General features: G+C 30.7%; 3 protein-coding genes and 1 long non-coding RNA gene across 4 annotated transcripts in view; 2 read left to right on the top strand and 2 right to left on the bottom strand.

Annotated features, from left to right (window-relative positions):
- The first annotated feature begins 78 nt into the window (after positions 1-78).
- On the top strand, positions 79-3,971 carry LOC122566649 (lysosome membrane protein 2-like). Its single transcript, XM_043724202.1, has 8 exons — positions 79-243; positions 689-843; positions 1,219-1,465; positions 1,593-1,882; positions 1,946-2,048; positions 2,122-2,333; positions 2,599-2,632; positions 2,791-3,971. The coding sequence occupies exons 1-8, from the start codon at positions 79-81 to the stop codon at positions 3,124-3,126; spliced, it is 1,542 nt and encodes a 513-aa protein (XP_043580137.1). The 3' UTR covers positions 3,127-3,971.
- LOC122566702 (proton-coupled amino acid transporter-like protein pathetic) lies at positions 3,550-18,720 on the bottom strand. The gene is made up of 8 exons (XM_043724342.1): positions 18,585-18,720; positions 13,025-13,090; positions 12,144-12,236; positions 11,454-11,811; positions 8,804-9,079; positions 8,139-8,317; positions 7,501-7,670; positions 3,550-6,306 (listed from the first exon to the last, which is right to left on the bottom strand). The coding sequence occupies exons 1-8, from the start codon at positions 18,656-18,658 to the stop codon at positions 6,065-6,067; spliced, it is 1,458 nt and encodes a 485-aa protein (XP_043580277.1). The 5' UTR covers positions 18,659-18,720; the 3' UTR covers positions 3,550-6,064.
- The window catches only part of LOC122566705 (proton-coupled amino acid transporter 2-like), a 23,530-nt gene continuing 14,167 nt past the window's right edge, over positions 18,604-27,966 (bottom strand). The window contains exon 3 of the mRNA XM_043724352.1: positions 18,604-25,963. Within this exon, the coding sequence (XP_043580287.1) occupies positions 25,921-25,963 (43 nt within the window). The 3' untranslated portion in view covers positions 18,604-25,920. The remainder of the gene's footprint in view (positions 25,964-27,966) is intronic.
- LOC122566707 overlaps positions 25,957-27,966 on the top strand; it is a 6,359-nt gene continuing 4,349 nt past the window's right edge. The window contains exons 1-2 of the long non-coding RNA XR_006316603.1: positions 25,957-27,485; positions 27,789-27,900. This is a non-coding gene — a long non-coding RNA (uncharacterized LOC122566707). The remainder of the gene's footprint in view (positions 27,486-27,788; positions 27,901-27,966) is intronic.

The raw sequence follows: 27,966 nt of genomic DNA, 5'->3' as shown, positions 1-27,966 counted from the left end.
GATTTGGTTTGTGCGCAAGATTGAGAACGCTGAAATAAATATTAGAATATACATATACAGAAATAAAATACGGGCATTATGTCTCCTAATATTAGACAAACTGATAATTTTAAAGAGAAAGATCGCAGTAATTTTTATAAAATGTGGTGTTATTACGGCTGTGCAATTATATGGATTATTTTTGGTTTATACGTGTCTCACACCGAGGTATTCTTGAACAAATTAATTAGTAAAATAACCGAGGTAAGATACACTGTTATACTAATTGAAATATTTATATTCATGATATTAGAATATTAATTTCTTCACTGTTATGAAACTATACATTATATCAATATCTTAATCTAAATATGGATATTTAAATTTTTGTATAATGTTTCTTTCGAGATAATGTTATTTTTCTTTCTTTGGAGACTGAATTTACTGTGTAAAATAAATTTTCGTATTTTACAAAAAATGGTTCTTCGTTTTAATGAAAATTGAATAGTATGAGCACCGTTGGAAAACTTGCAAATTATAATAAAATTACCTTTCAATCATCCTTTTAAAACGATGACACATTTGAATTCAGTATAATAAAAGTTCAAACATTACTCTCTCAAGATATGATATAATTCGCTCAAATTAAAAATTTGTATAATGCGTATAAGTTACACAGAATTTGCTCATGTAAAATAACAATTTACAGGCATTACCACTGCGTGAAGGTTCAGAAATATACAAAGTATGGACGTCACCTATACATTTAACTTTTACGTGTCATTTCTTCAATGTTACCAATCCCGATGAAGTGATGAGTGGAAGTAATCCATATTTCAATGAAGTTGGTCCATTTACTTACGAGTAAGAGATTAAATTGAACGAAAGTACTTACATTGTGTGTCTCGTGTATTAAATTTTAATGAAATTTATATTTTTCTAGCAATAAAATTGTATTATTGTTAACATATTGTTTCGAATACGCTATTTTATCATGTCTTATATTTCTAATTTATGTTTGCTAGGTAGTGTATTAATTAAGAAACATTATAGTATCGTAAAGATATTATATCTTGGAATATTTTAGACAAATAATATTTAAAAAAATGTGTTTATCGTTTAATTTTAGTTAATTATTTGAATACATATATACCGTAAATATTTAGATTTAATAAGTTTTTAAACATTTATCAATCCTTGTTAATTCGTTTTTTAACATGTATATTATAATACATTTAGTGAAATACTCGAGAAACAAATTATAGACGTGGACGATACGATGGATGAAATTACATATACAACAAAGTCTACGTACAGTTTTAACAAAGACTTGAGTGTGAAATTATCTAAACATGACAAAGTCACTATATTAAATCCTGCATACATTGGTACCATATCGATGGCAAGTATAATTGCACATGAAGATGAAAGCTCTATAACTCGTTTTTTAGAAATCTTCTCTTTTAATTTTAAAAATAATTTCTTAGTTCGACAATGATCGATTACGTAATTATTCAATAGTTTAATATTATTATATTAACAGAATATCTATAGTAATCTAATGTGTAAAATATTGTCCATATGTATAATTTTAATTAATTATGTTTGTATAGCTCTCTGGCTTACCTCCTGAATTTATGGAAAAATATGGTAATAACATACCGAAACTATTTCCAAACCGTAGTACCATTTTTCTAAAAGCTAATCCTAACGATCTGCTTTTCAATGGAATTAAAGTTTCGTGCAATTTAAGAAAATTCCCTGAATTGGATCTGATATGCAAAACATTGGGCAGTAATCCGCCACTTGTGTTGAGAGAAACCGACAAGCAAGATGTTTATCTACTCAGTATCTTTCAGAGGGTACAAATTGTTTGCAACAAGAAAACATGCAGCATATTTTTGTATTTTTAACACTTTGTCATACAAATTTTTTTTTTAAATTCTTAACATATTTTAATAATAAGTTTCCAACATTCTCTACTTCCAAATTTAGACAGTAATGTCAACGAACGCAGGAATTATTCAGATATTTTCGTAACAGCTAACAAAATGTTTCATGTTTCTAAGGTGTTCGAAAAATATTCATAGTAATATTTAAGTAAATGCGTATATAAATAATACTAATTTTCCCAATTGGTAGGTGAACTCTACTTTTCGCGGGCCATTTTCTGTTAACAGAGGTGTTAATGATATAACGAGATTAGGAGATATAACATCTTATATGGGAAAAAGAATACAAACAATGTGGAACTCTGAAGATTGTAATACAGTAAGAGGAACTGACTCAATCATTTGGGCACCATTAATAAAACCATTGCCTTTTGTTTCAACGTTTATACCAGATTTATGCAGGTACGACATTATTTTTTAAAGTATTATTAAAAATTTTATGTACATTCTCATGTAATACGAAATATTATTTCTTACAAAACGTTTAAACCATATATTTTTTGTATCTGATATCAGGAAGAAAGAAATCTTGAGAATAAATAAATAATTATTATTTAAATCGTTTATCTTGAAATTTGTTGCTACTTCATTACACTGGCCAACTGTTAAATAAAAATAACTTTATTTAAGTTAATATACCGTATCAGTTATCAAGATATATGTGTAGAACTATCGAAGCGGATTATAAAGATGAAGTTTCGGTACGAGGTTTAATTGGCTCGCGATTCGTCATGAAGGAAAGGACATGGTTTTTAAACACGTCGCAGTGCTATTGTTTATTAGAAAATAAAATACCAAAATGTTTACCACAAGGCTTAATCGATGTCTCAGAATGTCAGGTAACATTATAACAAAATAGAAATATCTTCCTTTAATTCGAGATTTAATATTATTACAGAAACTGCCGGTAATCTTATCAGAGCCACACTTTTTACACGGTGACCCACAGCTGTTAAAGTATGCACGTGGTTTAAATCCTGATGAAAGGCTGCATGAAACTTACATCATTATCGAACCATATACTGGAACGCCTCTTTCTGGGCAGAAAAGAACACAAATAAATCTATATTTGGAAAAACAGCCAGTAGAGTTGCTTTCAAATGTCAGCGAGGGATATTTTCCGCTTATGTGGTGCGAAAATGTAAGATCCTTCAAGACAGTTCCTATCATTTTATCTTGTTTACTAAACATATGATTTCACTTACGAAATGCAATTGATTAAAATAATGCGGTTCAATTCTTAAGGCACATCGTTCATTATGAATATTATACTTATATTATATTATATTTATTATGAATAGCGAATGTGATAGATTTTTCGATTTCAAAGTTGGCAGCAGAGTATTTCGCGAATGATAATAAGAAAAGAACTTTACTGAAAATTGAGTTTATTATGTTATGTATGTGTTTGTCCGTTTTCTTTAAAAATGAAAGTATAATAAACAAGAGTAAAAATATCTTAGAATCTTAGAGGCCGAAAAATTAATTATCCTCAACGGGTTCATAGTTGTGATTGATACTTGTTCAATCATTATATTGTGCAATAAAATAAAGTAATATTGAATTAACATTTATTCAACAGTAGGCAGGGAATTTAATTTCATAGCAACGAAGCTGATTTGATTTAATATATTTTATTCACTTTTCATTCTTAAGAAAGTCTGATATTTCGTTGTCATTGGAAAATTCTGACAAAGAAATCGAATAACATTATACATTTCTACAAACAGATGTTAATTTATGAATACAATCTTTCATTACATCATGGTCCAGATCACATCAAAATGTACAAAATATAATCACAATTTTTCTCAGATATCGATAGACGAACTAATTATCTAACAAATATTTTACAGGGAAATACGCCAACGTTGGCGATTATAGGATTCACATATCAAACGCTTCGTCTAATAAAAATTTTTCGGTATATAAACATAATTCCTTTGATGATTGGAATTCATTTGACTTTCGTCGCTGTAATGTATTGTAATTGTACAAAACGCAAAACACAACCAACATTTGCAGAGTCGTTACTAATATCATCAAATTCACGATCCGATAATATCGCACAGGGACCCTCACGTGCACAAGCATTTGAGGCATTTCAATAAATGTACACTACAGTTCACAAGTATTCTGAAAATTTAGTTTAGTTTAGTTTAGTTTCTTTTTACGGCTTAACCATTAACAAACGTAGCAATACTACGTTCATCTGGTTATTTACTACATGTATACGTTTAGTATGTAATTGTTATTTGTATTAACATCCAAAGGTTTTTTCATCAAGTTAGAAAAATCATGTTAATCCGACTTACAAGTCAGAAATTGATTTGAGAATAAGAAGTTTCTCAAATAAAAAAATAATTCTGAAAGGTTTGACAATTACAAATGTCAGTTTTGTTATTGCGTATCACCATTTACAAGCAAATTTAATCGCATCATCATATTCTATTATACACAGCCATGTCGATTATACAAAATAAAATCATTACAGTTTGATTTATCCGGAATTTTATGATTAAAATATGTGTTGTCAATGTTGAACAAGTGTTCGGATGTTTTTGAACAGTAGACACGATGCTAACGAAGAAAGTTACAGCTCACTAGAGTACTTAAAAATGATTGATTATTTCTAAAAAAATGCATATAGATTTAATGTTTTATACAGTGATAAATTTACAATTTACGATGTTGCATACTGTTTACTCCTACAAATTTAATGTAATAACAGTCGCATCCGTTCGCTTAAAGTAAAAATATTAGATTATTTATTAAAATTTATACACATAGGCAAGAAAATTACTTTTTCGTTTATACAAGTAAATAAATAACAGTATATTACCTTCTTTTTTAGAAATTTACTACGATTTTAAAATGCGACCACTACTACATTAACAATAAGTCCACGAACGCTAATCTACTTTATTGCTAAACTCATATCTAAGCATACTACATAGTTTAAAAAATACTGTATCTCTAGCTTGAATATTTACAATAAATACAAAACACCTATCTATTTATCCTCTTTAAAATTAGATACGCTTTCTCGATTTTTCTTCCATTACGATCTAATCTTATGATCGCCAAATTAATTATAATACTTCACGATCTTACAATATTCTTTAAATTACAAAAATGCTTAAGTATAACGCAGAGATAAATACACAATGTACACGAATACTCTTAAAAATAAATACTCTATGGGAATGTGAATTACGTTAATGATAAATAATGATAGCTAATATGTCACGATGACTGTACAGATATTCGACAGCGTCTTAAAAAAGATCTAGTCTTAATAACTTCAATACATTCACTTCTCATCGAATTTCTACTATTAATAATCTATGCTAACAAATAATTTTCGTACAAAATCGATTTTTATATCGTATACACTTATACATATACGTTTTTTTACATAAATTATTAAAAAAGTTTCTTTTACAAATTTCGCTATCTTTAATTTGTATTCTACGTCTGATAAGTAGGTATCACATATATCGTATATCGTAAGACTATATCACAATTCATAAGTATTAGAACATTAACGAAAAACTAGAAGTTAAATAATCATAAAGAAATTATTAGAATCGTTAAGAATTACTACCTCACTTAAAAATCTTACACGGTAAGGAACTCGTATGTGAAACATTAAAATAATATCCTCGACAATTATCTCAAAAATTTCTTTCGTGTCATCATTTTTCCTGTACGTTTATTGTTATCTGATTCTATGAATACTATATATTCTTAAAATCAGTTCTTAAAATAATTCTTAAAATCGGATTTTAGCCACAGTTTCCTACTTATAATAATTTCATTCCAAATTTTTTCAATGAGCTTCTAGTTAGTTTAGTCATTAAGTCTAAATTTTTATCAGCCCCATTATGTGTCTTGCATCATTATCTTTCGTGAATACAAAATTCGGTCCTTTAAATTTGAAAAAGACGAAGTAATCGTTTTTTCGATAATCTACATCAAATATTAATTTTCGTACAAAACGAGCAGTATTCTGATACTTATGAACGGGGATATGTATGTTGACTCGGATACGAGACGTACATAGTGAACGTGTTAATTTTGCATTAAGTTCTTTTTGGATACGCAATTATAAATAGATTTAGGTCATTACTTTATTGATACAATTTGATTATATCTGTGATGGAGATCCATGAACCGAATACTAGCGCTAAGAGAGAAAATATTAAAAGTCCACCGTTCTTCCAAAGTCTCCAGTTATACTTACCCAAGTGGCCATCCCAGCACGAAACTGTTTCCACGACTGCTGGGATTGTGACGCCAAGGATGGAGAAAAATACTGAACCGACTAGGGAAATAAAGGGTTCGAGTTTTGGAACCAGACATGCCACAGCAACTGAAAGGAAAAGAAATTATTAAATAAAATTCTATAAACAAAAGTCAATACACTGAAACATTTAAAATACGTATTTATTGAAATATATAAGAGAAAAGTGTAATTTGTTCGTCTTGATATTTATTATAAATACACTTGTCGTTCTTCAAATCAAAAGAATAATCTATGAAAGGAGGCAACATTCTATATTTTGCAATTCTTACATGATAGTCATCGCAGAAAAATTAGCTAACAGAAATACAAAAATTTAATGATTGGTTAAAAAATTCAAATTCATATGTATGAAAATTCTATGTATTCAATTTAAATATCGAATATAGAGAAGATTTTAGATATTATATTATAAAGTATTATGACAAAATTGGGATATACCGGAATTTAAAAAAGCTGCGAGAAAGTTGCGTGTAGCGAATACTACGCATAAATCAGTGAACTAGTGTATTTAAATTCAGTTGTTTGACAAGCTTATTAAGTAACATCACAGCCGAGGGAAATCACAGCTTGCATTATAAAGAGACAGAGTTATCACGTCGAAAAGTCAAAACATCAACAACGTAAACAACAAGGACGTGAATATCAAAGTGGTGGATACTCAATGAATTAAATGCGAACGAGTCATTGAACGGTTAACAGTGAGTCATGCGGTTACGAAGCCAACAAGTATTCCCCTAACCTGGTCTACGTCTTTCTATTGCAATTCACGTTCCTCTTTTACTTCCTTAGGAAAACAACACACATGTCTGGTACACACTCAGTGGCGTAAACCGGTAATAACCAGAAGGGTAATCACAGCTTGTTATCTCGGGAATATCAAAACGTTAGTCCTTTTATCGCGGCTCTGCTTAATAAGAACAATTTGTTACGAAAAAAAACCACATGGAAAATGACAGCAATTTGTGATTTAATTGCGTCTTAGGCTCTTCCTGTTAAACAGTGCCGACATGTTCTACGAGTAAAAGTAAGTAAGAGAAAAAAGAATATATTGCGTCTTGTAACTATATAACTTGTGAAAAATCTTGTACATATGTATTGTAATAAATTGAAAAGTAGAGGAAGGTAACGTTATAAATATTCTTTCTTAACAATTGGCCTTAAAATTTATTATCGTTTCCGTCATTTTCCTCCAAATCAGTTTGTAGGAAATTAGTTCAAGTTTTCTCAGATTATAATTGTTTGGAAATTAAAGCAACTTACTTGTAAACAAAGCTATGAACATTCTTAGTGCTGTTTCAGATATTCCTTCATATTTATGACTGAATTTCTCTTTCATTAATCCCCATATTATATCGATTGGCACGGTAAACTGCAATCCGTAGCTAAACAAAACCGCTAGAGCGATAAGTAGTTTCACCATCTGTCCTGGGCTGTAAAACAATATATTGGCTTATACAAATTTTATTTCCATTTAAGAGCATTTAAGAACATTTAAATATTGTGTATAAAACTATGATAAAGTATCCTCTATGAAAAATTCTGCGAATTGTAGATACCTCGAAAGCTATCCATATGTGTAATATTAAACTCCAAGGATACAATCATAAATTCTTTCCTCTTGGATAACTACGTATGTTTCATGAAGCAGTTATAAATCACTTATAAATTGAAATTTATTTAGAAATTCGATTAAGTGAATTTTTAATTGAATTTAGAAAGTCGTAATTATTTTATTAAGAAGTAAATATTTTACTTTAATTCGTAAATCTTTATTGAATTGAAGATAAATAGCAAATAGTAATGTTTCGTATACGTATATAGTATATACAATGGACTATCTACTTTTTGAATTCAATAACAACCAATTTAATAAGTATTTGATTCGTAATTGTACTTACATTTCTGTTATTGGTATGTTCAGCGTGATAGTTGCGTCAACTGCTTCCCCGTATTTCAAATAACCGAATACACCAAGTATAGCGTATAAAGATACCACTATAGTCATCGTTATATTCAGGACACTCGGGCAACCAAGAAAATGTTGCGGATTCCGCATACTATTTTCAACAGGCATCACCTAAGAAATTAATCTTTTTATTACACTATTACGAAATCTGTAAAATTCTATATTTATAAAATTCATACCACTATAACTGAAGTGAATAAATTTCAAAGCTTTAAATTTCAATGAACTTATCATGATAAAAAACTTTGCTACATATTTTAATTAAATGTCCTGGACTTCGAATCTGTGTTAAGATTTCTGAACTGTATTAAGAGCAAAAAGAGCAAGTATCATATAAGAATAACATTATTATATCCAGAATGTTGCAGAACGCGCTAAAATGATTTCCGAAATATTTTATTCATTACATAATAATGTTTAAACTATGGGATCTTTAAAATTTTGTATAATTAGAAATTAATTCATAAAACATTCGTAGATAATAATAAGAAGAAAAGAGTTATATTTCCAAACGATACTATCTCATACTTATGCTATAATTTACAGCTATGACTTTTTTAACAAACAAGTAGTGTTTAGTTATCGTTTCAAACTTACAACGCCGATGCCCTCGATGGCGAATAACACAGTAGCGAAAAACACAGGCAAGTGTTCGACCGACGCTATCAGCTTTACGTTCTGTGGTGGTTCAATTCCACTGAAGATGTAGTACAGAGTTATCGCAAAACCGACCATCATGGAAAGGTTGGCCAGAATGGAGAATGGTACCAGATACTTCAAATTTCGAATTTGTCCCAGCAGCAACACTGCAGGAATCAACGTGAGCATGTACATGCGAAGATGTATGTCCATGCCGGTGTGGTAGTCCACAACCTAAAACAGAACCACCAATAATTTCGTAAGAAAACTTTTATTACAAAGAGCAAAAATTAGAAACGAGTCATTTTAAATTGAATATTCAAGTTCGTCAAAATCGAATTTGAAACCTCGAGAGGCCTTGAAACTTTTGGACCTCAGAATACTTATTTTTTCTAGGAAGCATCTATTTTGCCAGGCACTAAAATCTTAATAAATTCATTCATAAAAACTAAAATGATTTAAAATAGAAAATTCAAGTTAAAATGTGTGTAAAGATTGTAAAAGTAATAAAAGTTAGAAAATACGAAAATTCAATAGGAACCGAGATTTATGATAATTGTATCCTGGAAATTTTTTATTCAAAATACGCTGTTCGTCCAAATTTTGCCATAAAAAATTTGCATATCGTTTGAGGGAAAAAATTTAACTCGCATAAACTATTATCACTATATTCGTATAGAGTTTTTCGCTTTTTATTTCATATTTTACAAGTGAATCACGATATTTAAACTGAAAAGAAATGAAATATTCCAGATACAATAGAATTGATGGGACGTCCTGTCTTATTTAGCGTTGAATCATCCGATTAGTTAGTTACAATCTATTCAGACTGTAATTTTTGTTCACGGACAAGCAAACAAGGTGGACCCTGCAGGTTAAACGAGTCAGAACGAGTCTTGAGGCTACGCGTTGGCACAGATTTTCAATTGTGATCAAGGAAAAAAGGAGAAAGATGCACGTGCGACGATGAACGAGGACAAAGGAAACGAGACGATCGCAGATTAGAGTGGTTTTACAATCTACATTTTGATATGGTTAAGAAGATGAATATTATTTACAGATTCTACTCGTTTGTAGATTATAGAACAATAAACATAGAGAGAGAATGGTAGATTATTAATTTGATACATAACTTAATCATAATATCGTACTTACTATGTTATATTGTTAAAAATAATGTTTGTTAATTCTAATTCTAAAATGGAATCTTTAATAACCATTACAGCAATATATTATAGCAATATCTTTGCTATCATATTTCGAAACGAAAAATTCGAATTGCTTCTATATATAAATATTCACAAACAGCACAATGAATAATTATTAGGCAATGAATAATGAAATATGACTAGTTGTCTGGACAAGGAATTATTGTGCATATATTTAAGTCAACTTCCAAGTTAATGGCTCGTAAATGTAACTGATGCGGTGATTCACAGAACACTTGGAAATAGAATGGAAAATTTTTAATAAATATCTATCAACTATATGAAAATTACAAGGAACGTGATAAGTCGCATTTCATACTTTTTACAGAGAATTCATAAGGTTTCTTTAACTGTTCAAATACTTTCCTGAGTCTGTACATGTATAATTGGCAGATATATCGAATCTTCAGAACAGAAACTCAGCCTTCACGAAAAAATTTGTCATGTTAGCATCCAACTGCTGGTATCGCCTTTCTTACAAACAAATTCCTATATTTTAATGAAAAATTACATTGCAAAAAAAAATGTTATAATATTAATATATCAATGCAGAAGATGATAACATGAGAAAGATATTTTCGCGAGATCAGCACGAAACGTATTAATATAAGACTATTTTACGATACAACCAATTATTTATAGTATACGTTGCCAATAACAGATACCAACATAATGAATCATTTTAAATTTCTCCAAATTAGAGAAATAAACGACAAAATGATAATAGCCGAAGCTAATAAATAAATCCACCGATATGAACATTTTTCATTAAAAGAACGAACAATTTCACGTTTATTAATTTGTCAAAGATGAATAGTAAAAAGGAAGATCTTATTGATCGCAGCGGAAAATTTATATAGATAGATAAAGTTGTTCAGTTGCGAATTTTCCACTCGTTAGTTAAAATCGTGGATAACAAATGTTTCAACGCTGAAATAGCGTTATCGGACTGATATTCAAATTATCGGTATTTTTCGAGCACCGACACGCTGTTTCAATACTCAATTCAACTGTCGTATTTTTTAAATACAATTCATTGATATCAATGCTCCGCCAACACTTCAGCTATTTGTATATCGGAAATACAATCGGAGCATATTAATTTTTTTAAATTTAATATTTTTAGCGGAGTATTATATTTCACTGTCTTTTTGCGTTTTAAATTTGTCTGAACTTCTACAACTGGCTATCTTTTATCGAACGACTCTTCGGTCAAAATATATTATTTGCTTTGTTAGCAGGGTATTATGTACTTATTGCTTCTTTAACTATCACGAATAACAAGTGAGCACAAGGAAACTCGTTTTACATTTTTCTACTGCCATTGTTTTTTTCCACGACTGAACAATATGACAGACTGCTATTATAATAACTGTTGGAAACCAGCGTGTAAGACTTACCTGTTTGATCGAGGTCGATACGAATACCACATAGACGCACGTACCGCCCACGTAAGTTGCACACAATGCAATATTTACTAATATTCGACTTGCGTTCGCGAATGGCCTTAATGTTTTTGGTCCATTAAAAAACGCAGCCTCCGCTGTCTCGGCGTATGTCATCTGTGGTGTTTTCGTTTTCTTGCATAGCACGTGGGACGAACGAACCAGTATGTGGACACAATGCGCGCATATTATACCGATTATTATAGTACCGATTCCACCGAATAACACTCCGCCATTCTTAATCGCATTTGGCATAGCAAGGATTCCGGTACCAAGAGACGATTTTAATAGGTGAGCTAGAGCACCGAAGTCTCTGTAACACGAACAATTTGTGCATTTATTTTGATGTACATTTCTCACGATTTCTTTTTGTAATGATAGTTCTTTTCTTAAACAGTATACTGCCGGACCAGAGTAATAATAACCAGTGACATTATAAAAGAAGTCAAACAAGACGGTAATTAATAAAACTATCTTTTCAATTATTTTGTACTATTTCGTTTAATATCAGATACTGTAATTGAATTTAAATAAAATATATTGAATTTACCTATATCGTAACAATGAAGTGCAAACGATCTCGAAATTCACTGGTCAGCAGTATGACTAGATTTTATGTACTGATATAAAGAAAAAATAACTTACGAATTGGAATTTTTCTTATCACGGTGTTCGAAGGGATTGTATAGTTCGTCCTTCTCATTGTATTCTCCAATCATGACAGTAGCTATTTTCGTACTGATCACAGAAAAAGAAATACGTCATTACATTATGTGTCGAAGATACTATCTTGTTTCGTGCCTCTTGATACTATCATATATTTTTCAAAGTAATACAGAAAATGGGAGGTTAAAATGGACAATTGTATAATATTTTACGACGTAGAAACTTATCAAATAAAACCTTTTATTCTAATTGGAGTACATTACTCATTTATAATCTGTTTGGAAGATTCTATATTTTTCAATTTGGTTATATTTATTTATATTTGGTTACATATATATCAGAAGAAACTAAATATAAATTCTTTTTTCAAGTACCATCAGTCATACGCAAGAAATATCGTAAAAGTATCGTACCATATAATGAAAAATATGAAGATTCTATAATTAATTCTAGTTACTATGTCAGTTCGCCATAGGTGATCATCAATGATCATTTATCAATGGAGAATAGGGTTTCATTAAGTTTTAACAAATAATTGACATAAATATAGAAATAAACGTGTAGCAACATACACAGTACACAGTGCCTTACGTTAATAATGATTGATAACAGAACGAAAATTTTATTCAGATTAGAATTATCAATAAAAATCCAAATTCACTTATGAAATTAATGAATTTAATGAAAATTAATACTAATTGCATTATCAAAGAGGTTCTATGTCAGAATAATTTATCAATAAGAACGATAAAATTAATAAAATCTACAAAATTGTCAATTTAAGATAAATTTAATTTGATTTTGCACATTGAAATAACGTGAATGAAATTGCAAATAAAAAACAAGTAAATAATCCATACCTGCTACTAAATTCCTGCATAGGACTTTCTGTAGGTTGTGACTTTGTACATTTCCCCATGTTGAATCTAAAACAACATATATACAATTATCTGATTAATATCGCAATATCATTTTACTAGACTGTAGCTACATACACGCATAATTTTTAAAATAATGATCTCCGCACCTTAAGACTTAAAGTTCAACTTCTTATATAGTATAAATATGTGCCCCTTTTGTATACAAATATTGTAGATACTTATAAAACTAAAACGAACATGAATAAGACAAGAGAAAGAATACTTCCTCAATTGTATGCAAATTTTTATCTAGAACTTTCACGAAAAGATTAGGAGTGCGTTCACACATGACTCGTAAAAAGAGATAAATATTTAACATTATATAATATGTAACATTAAATATGTTACATTACATAATATTAGATAGTAACATTATATAATACATAGTATATTAGTGCTAATATCTAAAAATCTTAATTGTATATATTATACGTTATAGTACTATGCAAATAATACTTTCGATAAAATATATTAAAACTTTGCGTAATAATTAGCTTCAATATTTATGTATCTAGACGCATTATTGTATTTGCAATAATTAAAAAGCACATCAGATTTGCAAAAATATTTCCTAAAATCACAATTAATATATTTGCAACTAATCTTTGATGTTTTATCGATCGTCTACTACAGGAGTGATTAAGATAGAATCTTTGTGTGTTGAATTTCGTGGTAGCAACGTTTATATCGTTAAAATAGATAATCTAACCAGTAATGATTAAAATCTACACGATTGCCTATCATATGACGTCACAAATGTCAACTTCAATAATGATGACGATCTCAATGACAATGTCTCAAGTTTAATTTGATTGCCATTGATAACGAGGATGTTTGAAAACAAAACGATTTTTAAGATGGTACATAGGTACTTATGTTATACTTAAGCACGGCACCAATGTAACGATCGGCGAAGGTCTTAATTTTATCAATGAAAATTTTCCATACGGATATGGATCTCCATTTCTTACTTATCATATAGATTATTTCCATGACTTAAAAGAATTTATGTCTGTTAATTCTGTGATCGATTATCTTAAAAAACTTTAAGCCTCGTTAATATCACATAGTGCGTTGTTACTTGAACCCATATGGTTTCGAGTAATTTTATTGGTATGAATTTCACTTTGCATTACTGACTCATTATTCACTTTTATGTTTGGATTCACTATTATATTTATTAAGAATTCATTATTATGGTTTATTGTAATGCATTACAATAAATTTATTTATTTATCTAATATTTTAATAATAATGATACAATATATTTAAAAGTTACTGGAATTCATGTCACTTTGAAAGTGTATATATAGTTTGTTCAGATTAGTCGAATTACTTAGATTCAAGGCACTTGAATTCAAGTAATTTAAATTCAAAATTGTGTTCATATAAGTCAAGTTACTCGACTTGAAATTATATTGATTCAAGTAAAGCGACTTCAAGTGGATACCAAATTTAAAATGCACATTTGAAGTGGCATTGAAAAATGCGATTACGTATAATATATACAAAAGTTAATTATGATTATAGACATAACATATTCGAATTCGACTTGGTTTCAGGACATCAACAAACACGAAATTGCATATAGTGTTAAGTTATCAACAGCGATTGGCTACAAAATAAATCTGAAAAAGGACAAAAAATAGATTAAAAGTTAAATGAAAGAAAATTTTATGCTATCCATTTCGAATCGACATTATACAAAAGAATTTCATGATATTATGCAAAAAAAATTTGCAAAATGTTTTAGACGCAATATCTCAGCTCCACAATAGTTACACTTGCATCTGAATATCGCAGGACGTACATTTACACTATTAATGACAACAATTAACATAAGCGAATTGCGAATATAGCATACGATTCAACATTTATTGTCGCATTGTATCAGATAATTCATTTACAAAATGGCTTTTATTGTTATTGTATTATAGAAAAAAATACATGTTCTTCCTCATACTAATATATGTTAATAGCAGGTGCAAATGGCTGGCAAACATTCGTCATGTAATGGATAAGATGGATCAGAATTACGTTGCGTAACATTCGATGCTACGACGCAAGGTTTAATTCGATCATTCGATACAAAATAGAGCTTAATGTCCGCATTTACGTACTTCAATGTATTTGTGATAACATTTTTCCTACTTTACGCAAGGTTAGTAAACGATTATTATCGTCGATTGAATAAAGCAAAGAAAGAAAAGAGAATTTTACGACGAAGGACAGTTGTTGAGAAATCGAGGCACAAGAAGCATAAACTTCGCAAGCCCTTGCAATTATTTCGTTTTTATCTGTCTGGTCACTTTTTTAATGACACGATGATACGAATCCAATGTAATAAGAATTTCACAATATCCATCTTTCTATTTATTTTTCCGTGATCATAATGATGTGATCCGTTAAACCCGCAAGATCGAGGTATCGACAAGACTCGTTAAGCAATCGACCGATCCTACGTACGATTACAACGTTCCAGCTCAGACATATCCTTGAACGCTTCCATGGTACACAATCTACGTGGGATTTTCTAACATAGGGATGCAAAAACAGCTCACGATGTAGTTAATAAATATTCAGATGTAAGCAAGAGACAGAAAGGAGTCACGAATAACCATAATGCTTTTTAAACGTAAATTATGCTTACGATTAGGCTCTAGGTATATCGAGCTCGACGAGTATGGTTAATCCGATGGGATCTAGAATCTTGGACTGAAAATGTCGATATCTCAGGATAATGTCTGCACGAATTGTCGTGGCCGCTTTGTGCAAATTCGCACGATCGTGATTTACGAAAGGTCACATTAGAATTGATTTCCTCTTGTCGTAAAATGTTGCATAATGCGCTATTATTGTGCTTAGAGCTGTTCTATTTCGTACGACAGTACTTTCATTATATTTTAATAACGCCGTTACATACGAATATTCCGTTACTTATTGCAAATTTATAGGCAGACGGTCTCACTTACAGATTTATGATAGAAAGTGCAAATGTGCGCTTGCGAAAATTTATAAGCAAGGAAATCGATACGAAAAACATTGTTCATTGCCGTTATTAAACCAAGTGATTGGTAATCCAAATGACTAGTTAAACAAAATAATAGGTAACAATTTTCTACTTAGAAAATATTGTTATCTTTTCTTATTCTTTTTTATTATCTATAAATTTCTGAACATTTTTATGAAATCCCATCATTTTCCGCCAATACGAGGATATAGACGACATTATATGGCCCCGAGATATCTCGTCCAAAGTGTCACGTGAACGACATAGCCTGTTAAGATATTTCGTCCACTTATGCGAAAGAGTTAACTCACAGCGTAGTAATAAAATTTAAAAATTGCTCATCATAAGTCCTTATCGCGTGCATATACATATGTAATTGCGCAGATCTCAATTATCCTGGAATACATCGTTTCCTATTTTCCCACCTGTTAACCACATTCCATGATAAAATCACATTTCAGTGTCCACCTGATACACTGTTGCACGAAAGCAATGATAGTTGACTTCCGGTACACGCGGCAGGCACGCGACTCGTATCTCGAATTGAAAATTTATGAATTTATAATCAAGCAATATGGCCATTTTTTTACCATTTTATACGTATATTGAAAACTAAGTTCTTTCAACCTTCTTCTTATTTTTGAAGAAAGTAGATTTTTTAAAAAATATTCTTAACCATTTCTTGGAAAATATAGATTTCATTTATGTTAATTGTAGTTAGTCACATTAGAATAATCATATGTATAAGTCTGCAAGAAGACTGTGAGTCATTAAAAATAGTTTATATCAATTAATCAATTTTCTATTTGTTGTTATATAATTTATCTTAAATTATTCATTCAAAATATCTTTCATATTGAGCAATCAATTATTCAAGATATCATTCAATGTAATGTGTTATTTGCAAAAATTCACGAATAATTCTTACGTTGCTACTATCGACAATTTTACATAATTTTAAATGCCGTTTGTATCGAGCGCTGAAATTGCCCGATTTTATGTGGTGCGCAGTTTCCAGGAAATACATACACGTATATTGCGAACAAAAAGATTCGTGGTTTAAGAAAATCGTAGTGGTGAACTTTGAATTACATACATTATTGCGAAAAACATATTAGCGTCAAGATTTCTGTTACAGCAATTAACATGAACACAAAAATGTGCCTTCCAGCGATACACATTCTATCGCATATTGTGGTGAAAAACAGACATTTCCTATAACAAATGCTCTAAAACGATAGTTTCTAGAAAAAGAGATACTTTGATTTTTACGCAATTTTCCTCATATATAATAAATAATAATTTTATAATAATTGAATATTTGGATAAGTATATTAGCATTTTCAGTAAAAAAAAGGTATGTTAGCATTTTATTATAATAATAATATATATTTCTATTTTTTAAGGAATAATAAAAATTTGTAACATTTTCTCTAAATTATCATTTAAAAATAGCTAATAAAATACAAGTTTATAATTAGCGATTTTACTTGGATTTCAATAGGCGAAATGTTGAATAGCGAAATGTTGCAGCTCTACGTTCCACTAAAATACAAATTAATATTTATATTCAATAGAATTGCAATAATTTGGAGGTTTTCTAAGTTCTAGTACGTCAAAAATAGTTGCACTAGATAAAGATTAATGCACGTATAATTTCATTTTAAATTCTGATCTTTGTGATAAATATATTATATATAGATTTTAGAAAATAATTGAAAAGGTAGAAATGCCTTCTAATCCAGTTTTTAACAATTTTAATTAATCTTTCTCGTTAAATTTCAAACGTGCACAAGTATACTAACGTATGGAAATAAGCAAAACCACTTCAGAATCCATATCAAAATATTGCGAAAATGTATTTCACGGCTACACGTTGCAGTGTTTACGTAACGTGCATTCATTTCAGAATCCATAAAAATAAATCCAGAGTCTTAAATATGTTCCTCTAAAATCGCTTGTCTTTTCAAATAGCAAATGAACAGACATATTATCTTTACAACCTGCTCTTCCTAACTCATCTAACAATTACACTTAAAGAAACATAATTGTACTTCAGCTCTACGGATTCAATCATTTCCTCGATCAATCTCGTATACCTTGAGCTCTTTAAACAAACAAATTAAAAATATCTCGAGATCTACCGATAGAAAATTAATTAACATACGTTCGTCGTAATCTCTATATAAAATCTCCTCAGGTGATGATTTAAAAACGATTTGAATAGGAAGCACAACGAATCGTTCGTGTGGGGCAAATCTTATCGAAATTCTGACGCTCCAAAGTCTGACTTTCGATTTAGCGATATCCAGCCCATCGGAACGCACTAATTATCAATAAACGTTGCCGATAATCGCGAAACGAATATCGCTCGTTGAGAGATTGTTTCGTCGCATAAGGCGAATTATCAACAGCCACTTACATATTGCTTTAAACGATTCTTTTTAGCTTAAAAAATATTATTAACGCATTCAGCATAAATGTACTTACCTGTATTCTCGATCGTTAATTCCGAATTCTCTTGAGAAATTGCTGATGCCTTCCGATTGTTCTGTCAAGAACATAAATAAAACAGTTCGATCGTTGATCAACTTGCAATTCACATTCTCGAACGAGCCTCTTGGAAAAGATCCTTCTTCCTTGAATCGTTTTTTCACCGATTCGATCCTCCTGAAGACTTGAATTATTTCGGCCTCCTTACCGTATCTTATTTACCTTTCTACAGGCAATAGTAATCTCGCAGGAGATAGCGATTTATCGGCAATTCTTAGATGAGTCTTGGCTACTGTCGTGCAGTATGATTTATTGATTCATTGATACAGCGCTAGATGATCCTCATACACGAAACTCGACTGTAAGTGTGCTTCTGTTTCCATAACCCAGCCCCTCGATCGTCTTTCGATGATTGATATTTTATTATCACCGTTAATTACTTGTTTATACTAGGTTTAAGATGATTTAAGGGCAATAAAATTCGCACAGCAGTCGCGCTGTCACCGTTGCGAAGGAACGTGCGTTAAACGTATACAAAAAACTGCGGAAATTTGTCAATTCAGCGAAGAAGATAGCGTTGTTGATGGACACAGCTCGATGAAAATATTGAAACTTGAAAGTGTTAAACTTGATGAATTTGGGCTTTTCAAGCGACCGCGTTGATGTTAACGTCGAGACGTTGTCCTGGCGTTGTACTTACTTCGTCACTGTCAGTGAACGATCTGTTCTATCGTTTCCTTTTATGCATCTCGCAGAAACTCTAAATTCCATTCATCCCTTCAACTTTTTCCATATTCCCTAATTCTTCGGGCGTAGTTTAATTTACTTTCTGATTCTTACGTTTAAAATATCTTTCCACTTCTACTAACGCCGTTAGTAAACTGTAGACTGCCTAAAAATCTTTTTCCTTTGAATTTGTCAAAATTCCTCCTAAATTACAGGAAATCCTCGATTTTTCTTTAATCAGCGTCTTCTTTTCAATAATCTGGCTGGAGAGGTTCTCGCAGGAAGAATGAAGGATATCGTCCACGAACGTTGAAAAAGTGTCAACGTATTAGCAAGGAGGAAACGCGGCGCAGGAGAACTCGCGCGTGGAACGGTGACAGGCGTCGTACACGACTGGCCAGGTTTTTTCGGCGTTACGCAGGTATATATACGAGCCGGTGTGTATAGAGACAGAGACGCGTGATTCAGCTCGCTAGTGTCCCGCTAGAATTGACGTCGTAACTCGTGGGAGGGGAGATAGAGGCCGTCCTCCTAATATGTTCTATCGAACGTGCTCGCGAAAAGACGGTTGTCGTTCGAGTGAGTCGTCCTTAGCATCGTGACGATCGCGCGTACCGAGGGCCACTGGAACCACGCGAATCGACTCTTGCTCTACCAAGCCGATCTCGTATCGTCTGTATTTCGCCTCTTCCCTTTCACCTTCCTTCTATCTCCTTCCGTTCAAATCAGCTTCGTCTTTTCGCCCAATTGAAACGACCATTCCCTCCACCGACCTACCCTCTCTAATGTCACTGATCTCCTGAACTCTTTTCCCTGGCGACGCTCTTTTTCCTCCTGTCACCTCTTCGCCGACCCACTTCGCGATTTCGAACGTTGCGTAAGTGGCGCAAGCGGATGAATCACGCCGTGCTGATACAGTTTCGACGTGCGAGAATGTCGAAGAATTTGGTTTATGGGGGAAATGGGGTAATTAGTGATAGTTCGCGAGAAGAAGATTGCCCATTATTAGACTGCGGATTTTTATGAACTTAAAGGAAATTTGAAGAGAGAAATGCACAGAATGCACGTAACATGCGAAGATATATAAAATATACGAAGTACAGTAACCTTTGCAATATTTAATAGACAACACAATTTTCCTCGTAAGTCTCACTTTGTATATTATATTTATAGAAACATGAATTTCCATAAATATCCATAGTCTTGAAATTACTTAAAAGAAGAAAAATTGGGAATTACTAAACTGCGGATATTGATGTATTTATAGATAATTTAACTTATAAGTGTAAAAATATATACAATGCAACATAACGTTCAGAAATGTCAAAAATTTCTAAAGTAATACACCTGTCACAATATTTATTGGATTAAATAGACCCTTCTACTTAGATTCTATTTCTTTGACTATGTTCACAAAAATTCAGATTTACATGAACAGCAAATATTTGCAGTCTAGTAATTATTTAGAATAGGGAACACCTCGCCGATTTTAATGAAGTTGAAATATTTTGTCAACGTCAATGTACTTAATAGTTTCCCCATGTACTTTAATTTACGAGTTACAGACAAAAGTCCCCGCGATCTAGCACCTCATGAAAAATAGACTTCGTTATTGTTTATATTTATATAGTGTTAAATATTTATATGGTTATTCGTAAATAATTGTACGTATAAATAGTGATGAGGAAATGCCAGGATTGGCAATAATATTATAAATTGGCATTAGTAGAAATTTGTCTTCAGATTTTTGCCTCTCGATAATCGTGTTTACGTAACTACATTAATAGGCTGATTTACATTTAGAAATGAAAGGAATTTTGACTATCTTTAATGATTAAGAATAAAATAATTAGTTGTTAATACTAATGATAAGAGATTAATGACGTTATACAGAGAATGGTAAAATGGTACGAGATGTTCTACATGTAAATATACGTAAGAAGATGTAGAATAGAATTTTTCGTTCAAGGCCTAAAGACGAATATGAAAATTCGTGGAATGCGAATAATTCGGCTAACTCTTAAATAAATGCATGTGTTTAAACACGACCTTCTCGAAACAACAACTTTAAATGAAACAAAATTTCAAACAAAGAAATGTTTATTGTATGCGTACTATTAACAGTGATTAATATAATTTAAATTACAATAAATTTTAATTAATAATAATTATTCTTGCCTCACAATTAAATATACTTATTTCTATATCGTGAAGTTTAAAAGTGAACTTTTCGACTGTTTTACGAGTTAAATTACATTTTTTTTTATAATCAACCAATGAATCCTTTCGAAAATATTTTCTATCAGTGATCCCTTTTACATATATGACAGATGCAACATTTTTCGAATGAATAAGTTGATTTATCGCTTGCTCGTATGTTAGTTAAGGTTCTGACTAATTAAAATGTCTAACAAATGGAGCAATCAGGTATATTCGCGACAATCAATGATGGTTTCATATAGACGGTATTAATTCCTTCTACTTAATAAATCTTCTACTTGAAATATGTTCAGGTGAAATTATAATCGTAACTTGGAACGTTGAAACAAAATGAAGATGATGAAATTACAAAGATAAAACTCATTTTAAGCAGACGCATAATTTATACATTTAGATAAAATGTTGACATTGAATTTCGCTTTCATTATTCAGGCCTGTATCTCGTATTAAGTAAGTAAATAAAAACTCTTGTTAGATAAATTTACCACTAATTTATTGGCTTTACGAATTATAATCCTATATTATCCATGAAATAGCATAACAATAACATATTTTACTATTCATTATGTGTACTGTTACATATACATGCATTTACTATTTAAATCAGTGATTGTATTAATATCAAAAGACCTGTTTAAGTCGTAGAAATCTTTTTATCAGTTTAAAAGATTCTGCAATTTTGATTTATAAATCGAAAATCAAAAGCTGAAGATAAAAGATTTATCAAGCAATAAAATATTTCTACGAGCTTTGACGATTACAAACTATAGCTTTATTACAGCACACTGAGTTTTAGAAAACAATTTAATCGGATCATAACATGTTATCGTATGTAACTGTGATGGTAACAAGGAATGTAATTATTGCAGTTGGATTTATCCGTAATTTTATAATTAAAATACATCTTATAAAAAGCAACGATATTAATTACATTTTTCTGCGTACTTTCGAGCGGTAATGTAATTGTAATGTAATTGTAATGTGTGTATATATATATATTACATGCAATATAATTTTTATAATTTTGTAGGTATAAAAAAAAATATATATATGAAAAAATTCAAAGCGGAGAATCATGCCTTTTTGGATAAAAGAGCGTTAATGGATAAAACTGGGAGGTCCACATATTTTGAACAAGAACACGAACATAAAGACGATTAGCAGGAGTCCATTTGTATACCTACAAAATTGTTTGCATAAATATTCAAATCTCTACGCTTTACATATTAAATTATTCATGCTGATTCAATACACATTCGTGTCAGTACGATCGTTCACACTCGCTATCGACTAACTCTCGAGCTCTAACTTAATGCAGCAAACAAACTTCGAAATACGACGCTTCGTAAAAAAAAACAAAATAGGAGCGCACTTAGATTTGTTTGAGAATTCGTGTTTAGTTGGTGAAATTCTATTACAAACTAGTGGAAAAATGATTAAAGTTAGGCACGTTGCTGGGGATGGACTCTCGAATTTCCTGACTTGGCATTTTCTCGAGATAGAGGAGGTGCATAAAATAAGTAAGTGATGAACACATATTTCGCGGAAAGAGAAGGTCCCACCCTTACGTACTGGTTACTGCGTAACGCGCGACGTTGGAATGTTCGATTAGCGATTCGCAGGCAATAAAATAATGAATTGCATTGAGTTTAGGAAAGGGAGGAATTGGTATTTTGATTAAAAAAAATTCGATCATCACTGGGTTTTCCCTGTTTGTAAACGGTTGTCGTCAGTTGTTGACCACTTAAGTTATTTCTAAAGACTCGATTTTATGATCTCACCGTTGCGCTACGGCAACATATATCATGCAAACTACATCTCAATACATAATTACTTATAGAATTTTCTCGTTAGCGGCATGCTTACATAAGAGTTAATATTTCCGGAATTTAAACATCATGTCTTTCTGACGATGCTATCAACTTTGCAGTTATGTGGAGAATTGGTTTCGATTTATTCCTGTAAAAGTGAAAAATACAGAGGAAATGAAGAGTTTACGTAAGATTTTATTCGAATACTCGTCTTTGTATTATTCTCATATTGTCATTTTGAATATTTCTAATTCTTTTCTGTGGTATTATATTAAGCTTTATAAAATAAGTAATTAATAAAAAAACAAATATCAGAAAATAAGTTTACGGAAGTTTCAACTATCACGTAAGAAAGATTTATATGTAAATATAAGTAGTTTTTATGAGATACAAATCCATTGATTTGTAAAACTGTTTGAGATCCCTTCAAGTTCTGGCAGAGAAGCAATAGAGCAAACTGATTCGCCGTTTTCACTAATTAACTTCAATAATCAGCATCCTTCCTCTTTCACACCACCATATTCTTTGATGATAGACAACATACTCTCGATTGTTCCAAAAATCTGATAAAAGATAAAAGGTTGGAAAATTATTCGATATGAAACACAGGTCTTTTAATCCAATATCAACTCATCCATTTACTCATAAAAGTCAATAAACAGAAATGTTCTATCATCCAAAATCTATTCATTCCATTTGGTACGGAAAGACTGAAATATTTTTATTCTGTTTCGTAACGGAAAAAAGAAAAACATAAATATTTAAAACAATTTAAATTGTAGAGTGCAGTAAATTTTCATCTATAAAATCTGCCACATTATATCTATGAGTGTTCAGTCAAGTTACTTAGTTCAAGTGAATGAACTAAAAATACGGAACATTAAATCATTGAAACGTTTTAATGGAAACATTCTAACTTTTACTTCAAACTGTAGAAACTCGACTGGGATAGAATCCAATTGGAAAAATAAATGGGACTAAAAAAATTAGAATGCACACGATTTCCAAGTAATATTGAATTGGTTATGCATCAAATGGGAACCTAAGCAAGAATCTACTGTTAAATTATAGATTAGATTTTGTATTTTGTTTTATAATCCAGCAAAGAAATATGTAAGCAGTTGAAATGTAAGCGGCTAGCGAAATATACATTCTACATTTTGTACGTTTTGTACTTGTACATTTTGTATACTTTATTCATTCGAAATGAAATAAAACATAAGAAAAATAGGCACAGCAAGTAACATAAAGTGCAGGAAATTAACTATCGCACGATGAAGTATGAAACAACTAGGCCTTAAAATTGTCGTAAAAAAATAAATGATAGCCTTTGTATAAATGTTTGAACTCAAAGTTCGTCATTTCATTGCATAATTGCCCAGCCGTTAATTAGGGGAATTCCTCAAACTGTTAAAGTTCTATAGTTTTATGGAGTGGATAATCAATTTTTACTAGAAAATTGATATCTGTATTAAGTTTCTTATCTTCCTTAATGGTTTTGTTATAAAAATTTACATTAAAAATAAGAAAGCATTATAGATATCTTCTCATGATTGTTTGTAATTGATAAAGCGCCATTTTGACGCTAATAATTTTTATTACGATACTAATCTTAAAGTCGTTAGAATTCCACCGTTGAAGGAAAATTTATTTCATGTAGATACGAATTTTGAAATATTTTAAGAAATATTGTGATTAATTAATCAGTTAGCTAATTAAGATATTATTAATGTTACAATTAATATAGTACTTCGTAAGTTTGTTACTTTATTATAACGATTAATATTAAATACAATTAATTAAATAATAATAATTTGGTTACTATACTATTATTCACGACGATAATAATTACTTAATTATGTACATAAGAATTATGAAATAAAACGTAGTGCTATATCTATTTAAATAATGGTATAATTAGGCTGTGGATGCTTATGCAATCTTGTACGTCTAGAAACTGAAAAATAAGAGTTGAATCGAGCTTTGTTTCTCCTACTAAATATTATAAACAGTACTTTACTTTGTATATTTTATATATTTTTATACGCAATGTATATTCTATAAATTTTTGCATTTTCAAATTTCTCATAAATGCAAAAAAAATCGGCAGTCGAATTACAATTAATTTTAGGATTATCGTATCGACACGAGTAAAAAGGAAGCAATCTAACACAACAAGTCACATTATTAAATGGTAATGAACTAGTGAATAACGCTTCGCGTCAAGCGTGGTATGCTAATTACGATCATCATGTTTATCACTGGATACACGCATCATCGACATCGTTAATTCGCAAACTTTTAACTCGTTCAATGAAGAATCCGTATTACGTAACATTGATGATTGTACAAAACTCCCAGAAATTATGTAAAATGCTCAGGGATTGCGTAAAGTATGTTGAACGAGCGAATTATGACATTCACTTTCGATACTTACCAATAACAGAATCCAGATCAGAGTAATACCGATGTTTTTTACGAGAAGAAATCGAGTAGCCTGTTCCCATTTTGTTGCAGTTTCTATCACCACAGGAATCAATAACATAACTGTGGTCATACTTAATGCTGCGAGAAGGCTAAGTAGTGGAACCATTTCCGGAATCGAAACTGCCAGTATTGCTGTGAATATTTAAAAAAACAAAGAGTTGGTAATATCAAATAAAATGTCGAATAATGTTGTGAGATTCGAGAAATTTTAAAGATAATAAATTTATAATGTAAGAAATATATGCGAAAGTTGATGATATGTGAAAGTTTTGAGGTTGATAACAAAAATTTCAAAGGAGCTATAATAATATTTTACTACCATAATGTAATATTCGTTTTATTAATAGATATTTTAAAATAAAATAAGGATATACAGTCATATAAATAAAATAAGAATACTTCAAAGTTATGTACTAACGATAAGTATGAAGCAAAGAGAAAGAGAGGCGGAAAGGAACAACAAGACCAAGATTAAAGTATAAACAAGTTTTAGTAATTAATATGAAATAAATTCACGCTTCATATATGTTATTTCATTAATTGATTTAGCTTACTCGTTGCAATTACGCCGCAAAAACGGAATACCGCTTCTCCATAACGAACCATTTTGTTAAATTTCGACCGAATCATCGGCCACAATATTGAAATTGGCACATAAAAGACCAATCCAAATGAGAACAGAACAGACAAAGAAATGGTTATTTTAATTGATTTCGCGAGTCTGAAATAATAATAATGAAATCATTTTTAAATAAAGTAATTTCATGTGAAATATTCGGTTTAAATACAAATTCAAATAAAAATGAAGTAACAAGAAGAGTTTGATTTTTATATAAAAATATGGAAGCGAAAAATTCAAATTTATAGATATATTTTATTTATCCTATTCTCACGTCTGTTTAAAAATATGCGTTCTGAATTGATGGGGCCGCAATTGAAATATGGTAAGGATAATTTATTATCGAGTATGCATGTACGCATGCTTTAAGCTCTCGATACTACGAGAATGGAATTTATTTATTCATGTTACAATAACGTGCATTCTTCCGTCGCGAATAAGAAGAATACTTTCTTCGAATCGCTTATACATAACTCGTGAATGTGACAGATTAAATAAAGAGCAGTCGAGCAGTATCTGTCTCAATAAAATAAAAAATATTTTGACAGAACGTTGGTAGAGAATAAAATATAAAATAGGAATGCGATAGTAATGTTAATAGTCAACAGAAATTTCCCACAAACCGTAACGATCGTGATAAATGAGTCTTTTTAACGAATGAATAAAATATAATGTTTGTGTGTATTTAGCAATATTTATCAAATTTACACTGACAATACTCTTATTTATCGTACAAGGATAGTAAGATAGAAGTGATATAAAAATCGTGTATTATCTGAAAGAATAAACAGAAGCGTTTGTCTAATGCTAAGTGTCGACTTGAGAGTAAAATTATCGCGTGTTGCTCTCGAGAGCGTTCTTTCATGTGGACATTGCATTTAATGTTTAGTTACATATTGATATTTACGACTGATAGTTGCGATTTATCCTTGAATGGTTACGAATCATATTACTATCGGACAGTTACTCGCAGCAGTTTCGAATTCTTGAGAGAACTCTCGTGCGAGCTGTCACTCGAATCTCTCTTGTTCTCAGGTAAAACAACGGGAACCAATATCAATAGCTAGATCAATAATCAACAGCTAATGCAAAGACATCTTGCAAACTATGGCCAATAGGGTGGTTATTATTCTCGGCTTTCGAATTTTTATCGTACTACCTCCCAAAATAACTCCAATTAATAAAATTTATATCAAAATAAAAAAAAAAAATATATATATATAGAAAATCAGCATATGACTCGAATGGCTACTAGACGAGTCTCAAATTTCTTTTTTAATAATTTATTATAACTTTACGATTTGTCCAATAAATATTAAGCAAATTTTTATACGCTAGGTTGGTTTACGTAGCCCGTGGATGACAATCGCCTGCATGATGCCATTTCAGGATGGGTTTTGAATCTCAAATGAACACGATTCTGAGAGCTCTGTCTGACAGGAAGTTCTCGGTGAGTTTTCCATCGCCTACCTGAGAGTACAAATTCCAAATTTTACTTTCCAATGGACTCTTAATT

This window comes from Bombus pyrosoma, linkage group LG4, assembly GCF_014825855.1.
Source record: "Bombus pyrosoma isolate SC7728 linkage group LG4, ASM1482585v1, whole genome shotgun sequence".
In the NCBI taxonomy this organism is placed as follows: Eukaryota; Metazoa; Arthropoda; class Insecta; order Hymenoptera; family Apidae; genus Bombus; species Bombus pyrosoma.
Note: the sequence above shows the minus strand (reverse complement) of the source record. Positions and strands in the feature narration are given on the sequence as shown.

Excerpts from the sequence above, each read along its gene's own strand:
- LOC122566649 (XM_043724202.1), top strand. The coding sequence starts at position 79 with ATGTCTCCTAATATTAGACAAACTGATAATTTTAAAGAGAAAGATCGC. Across the intron at positions 2,049-2,121 it reads AAATGTTTCATGTTTCTAAG|GTGAACTCTACTTTTCGCGG; the intron begins GTGTTCGAAAAA and ends CCCAATTGGTAG. Across the intron at positions 2,633-2,790 it reads ATTATAAAGATGAAGTTTCG|AAATATCTTCCTTTAATTCG; the intron begins GTACGAGGTTTA and ends ATAACAAAATAG.
- LOC122566702 (XM_043724342.1), bottom strand. The coding sequence starts at position 18,658 with ATGTTCTTGACAGAACAATCGGAAGGCATCAGCAATTTCTCAAGAGAA. Across the intron at positions 9,080-11,453 it reads TATCGACCTCGATCAAACAG|GTTGTGGACTACCACACCGG; the intron begins GTAAGTCTTACA and ends GTTCTGTTTTAG. Across the intron at positions 7,671-8,138 it reads AACATACCAATAACAGAAAT|CCCAGGACAGATGGTGAAAC; the intron begins GTAAGTACAATT and ends ATTGTTTTACAG.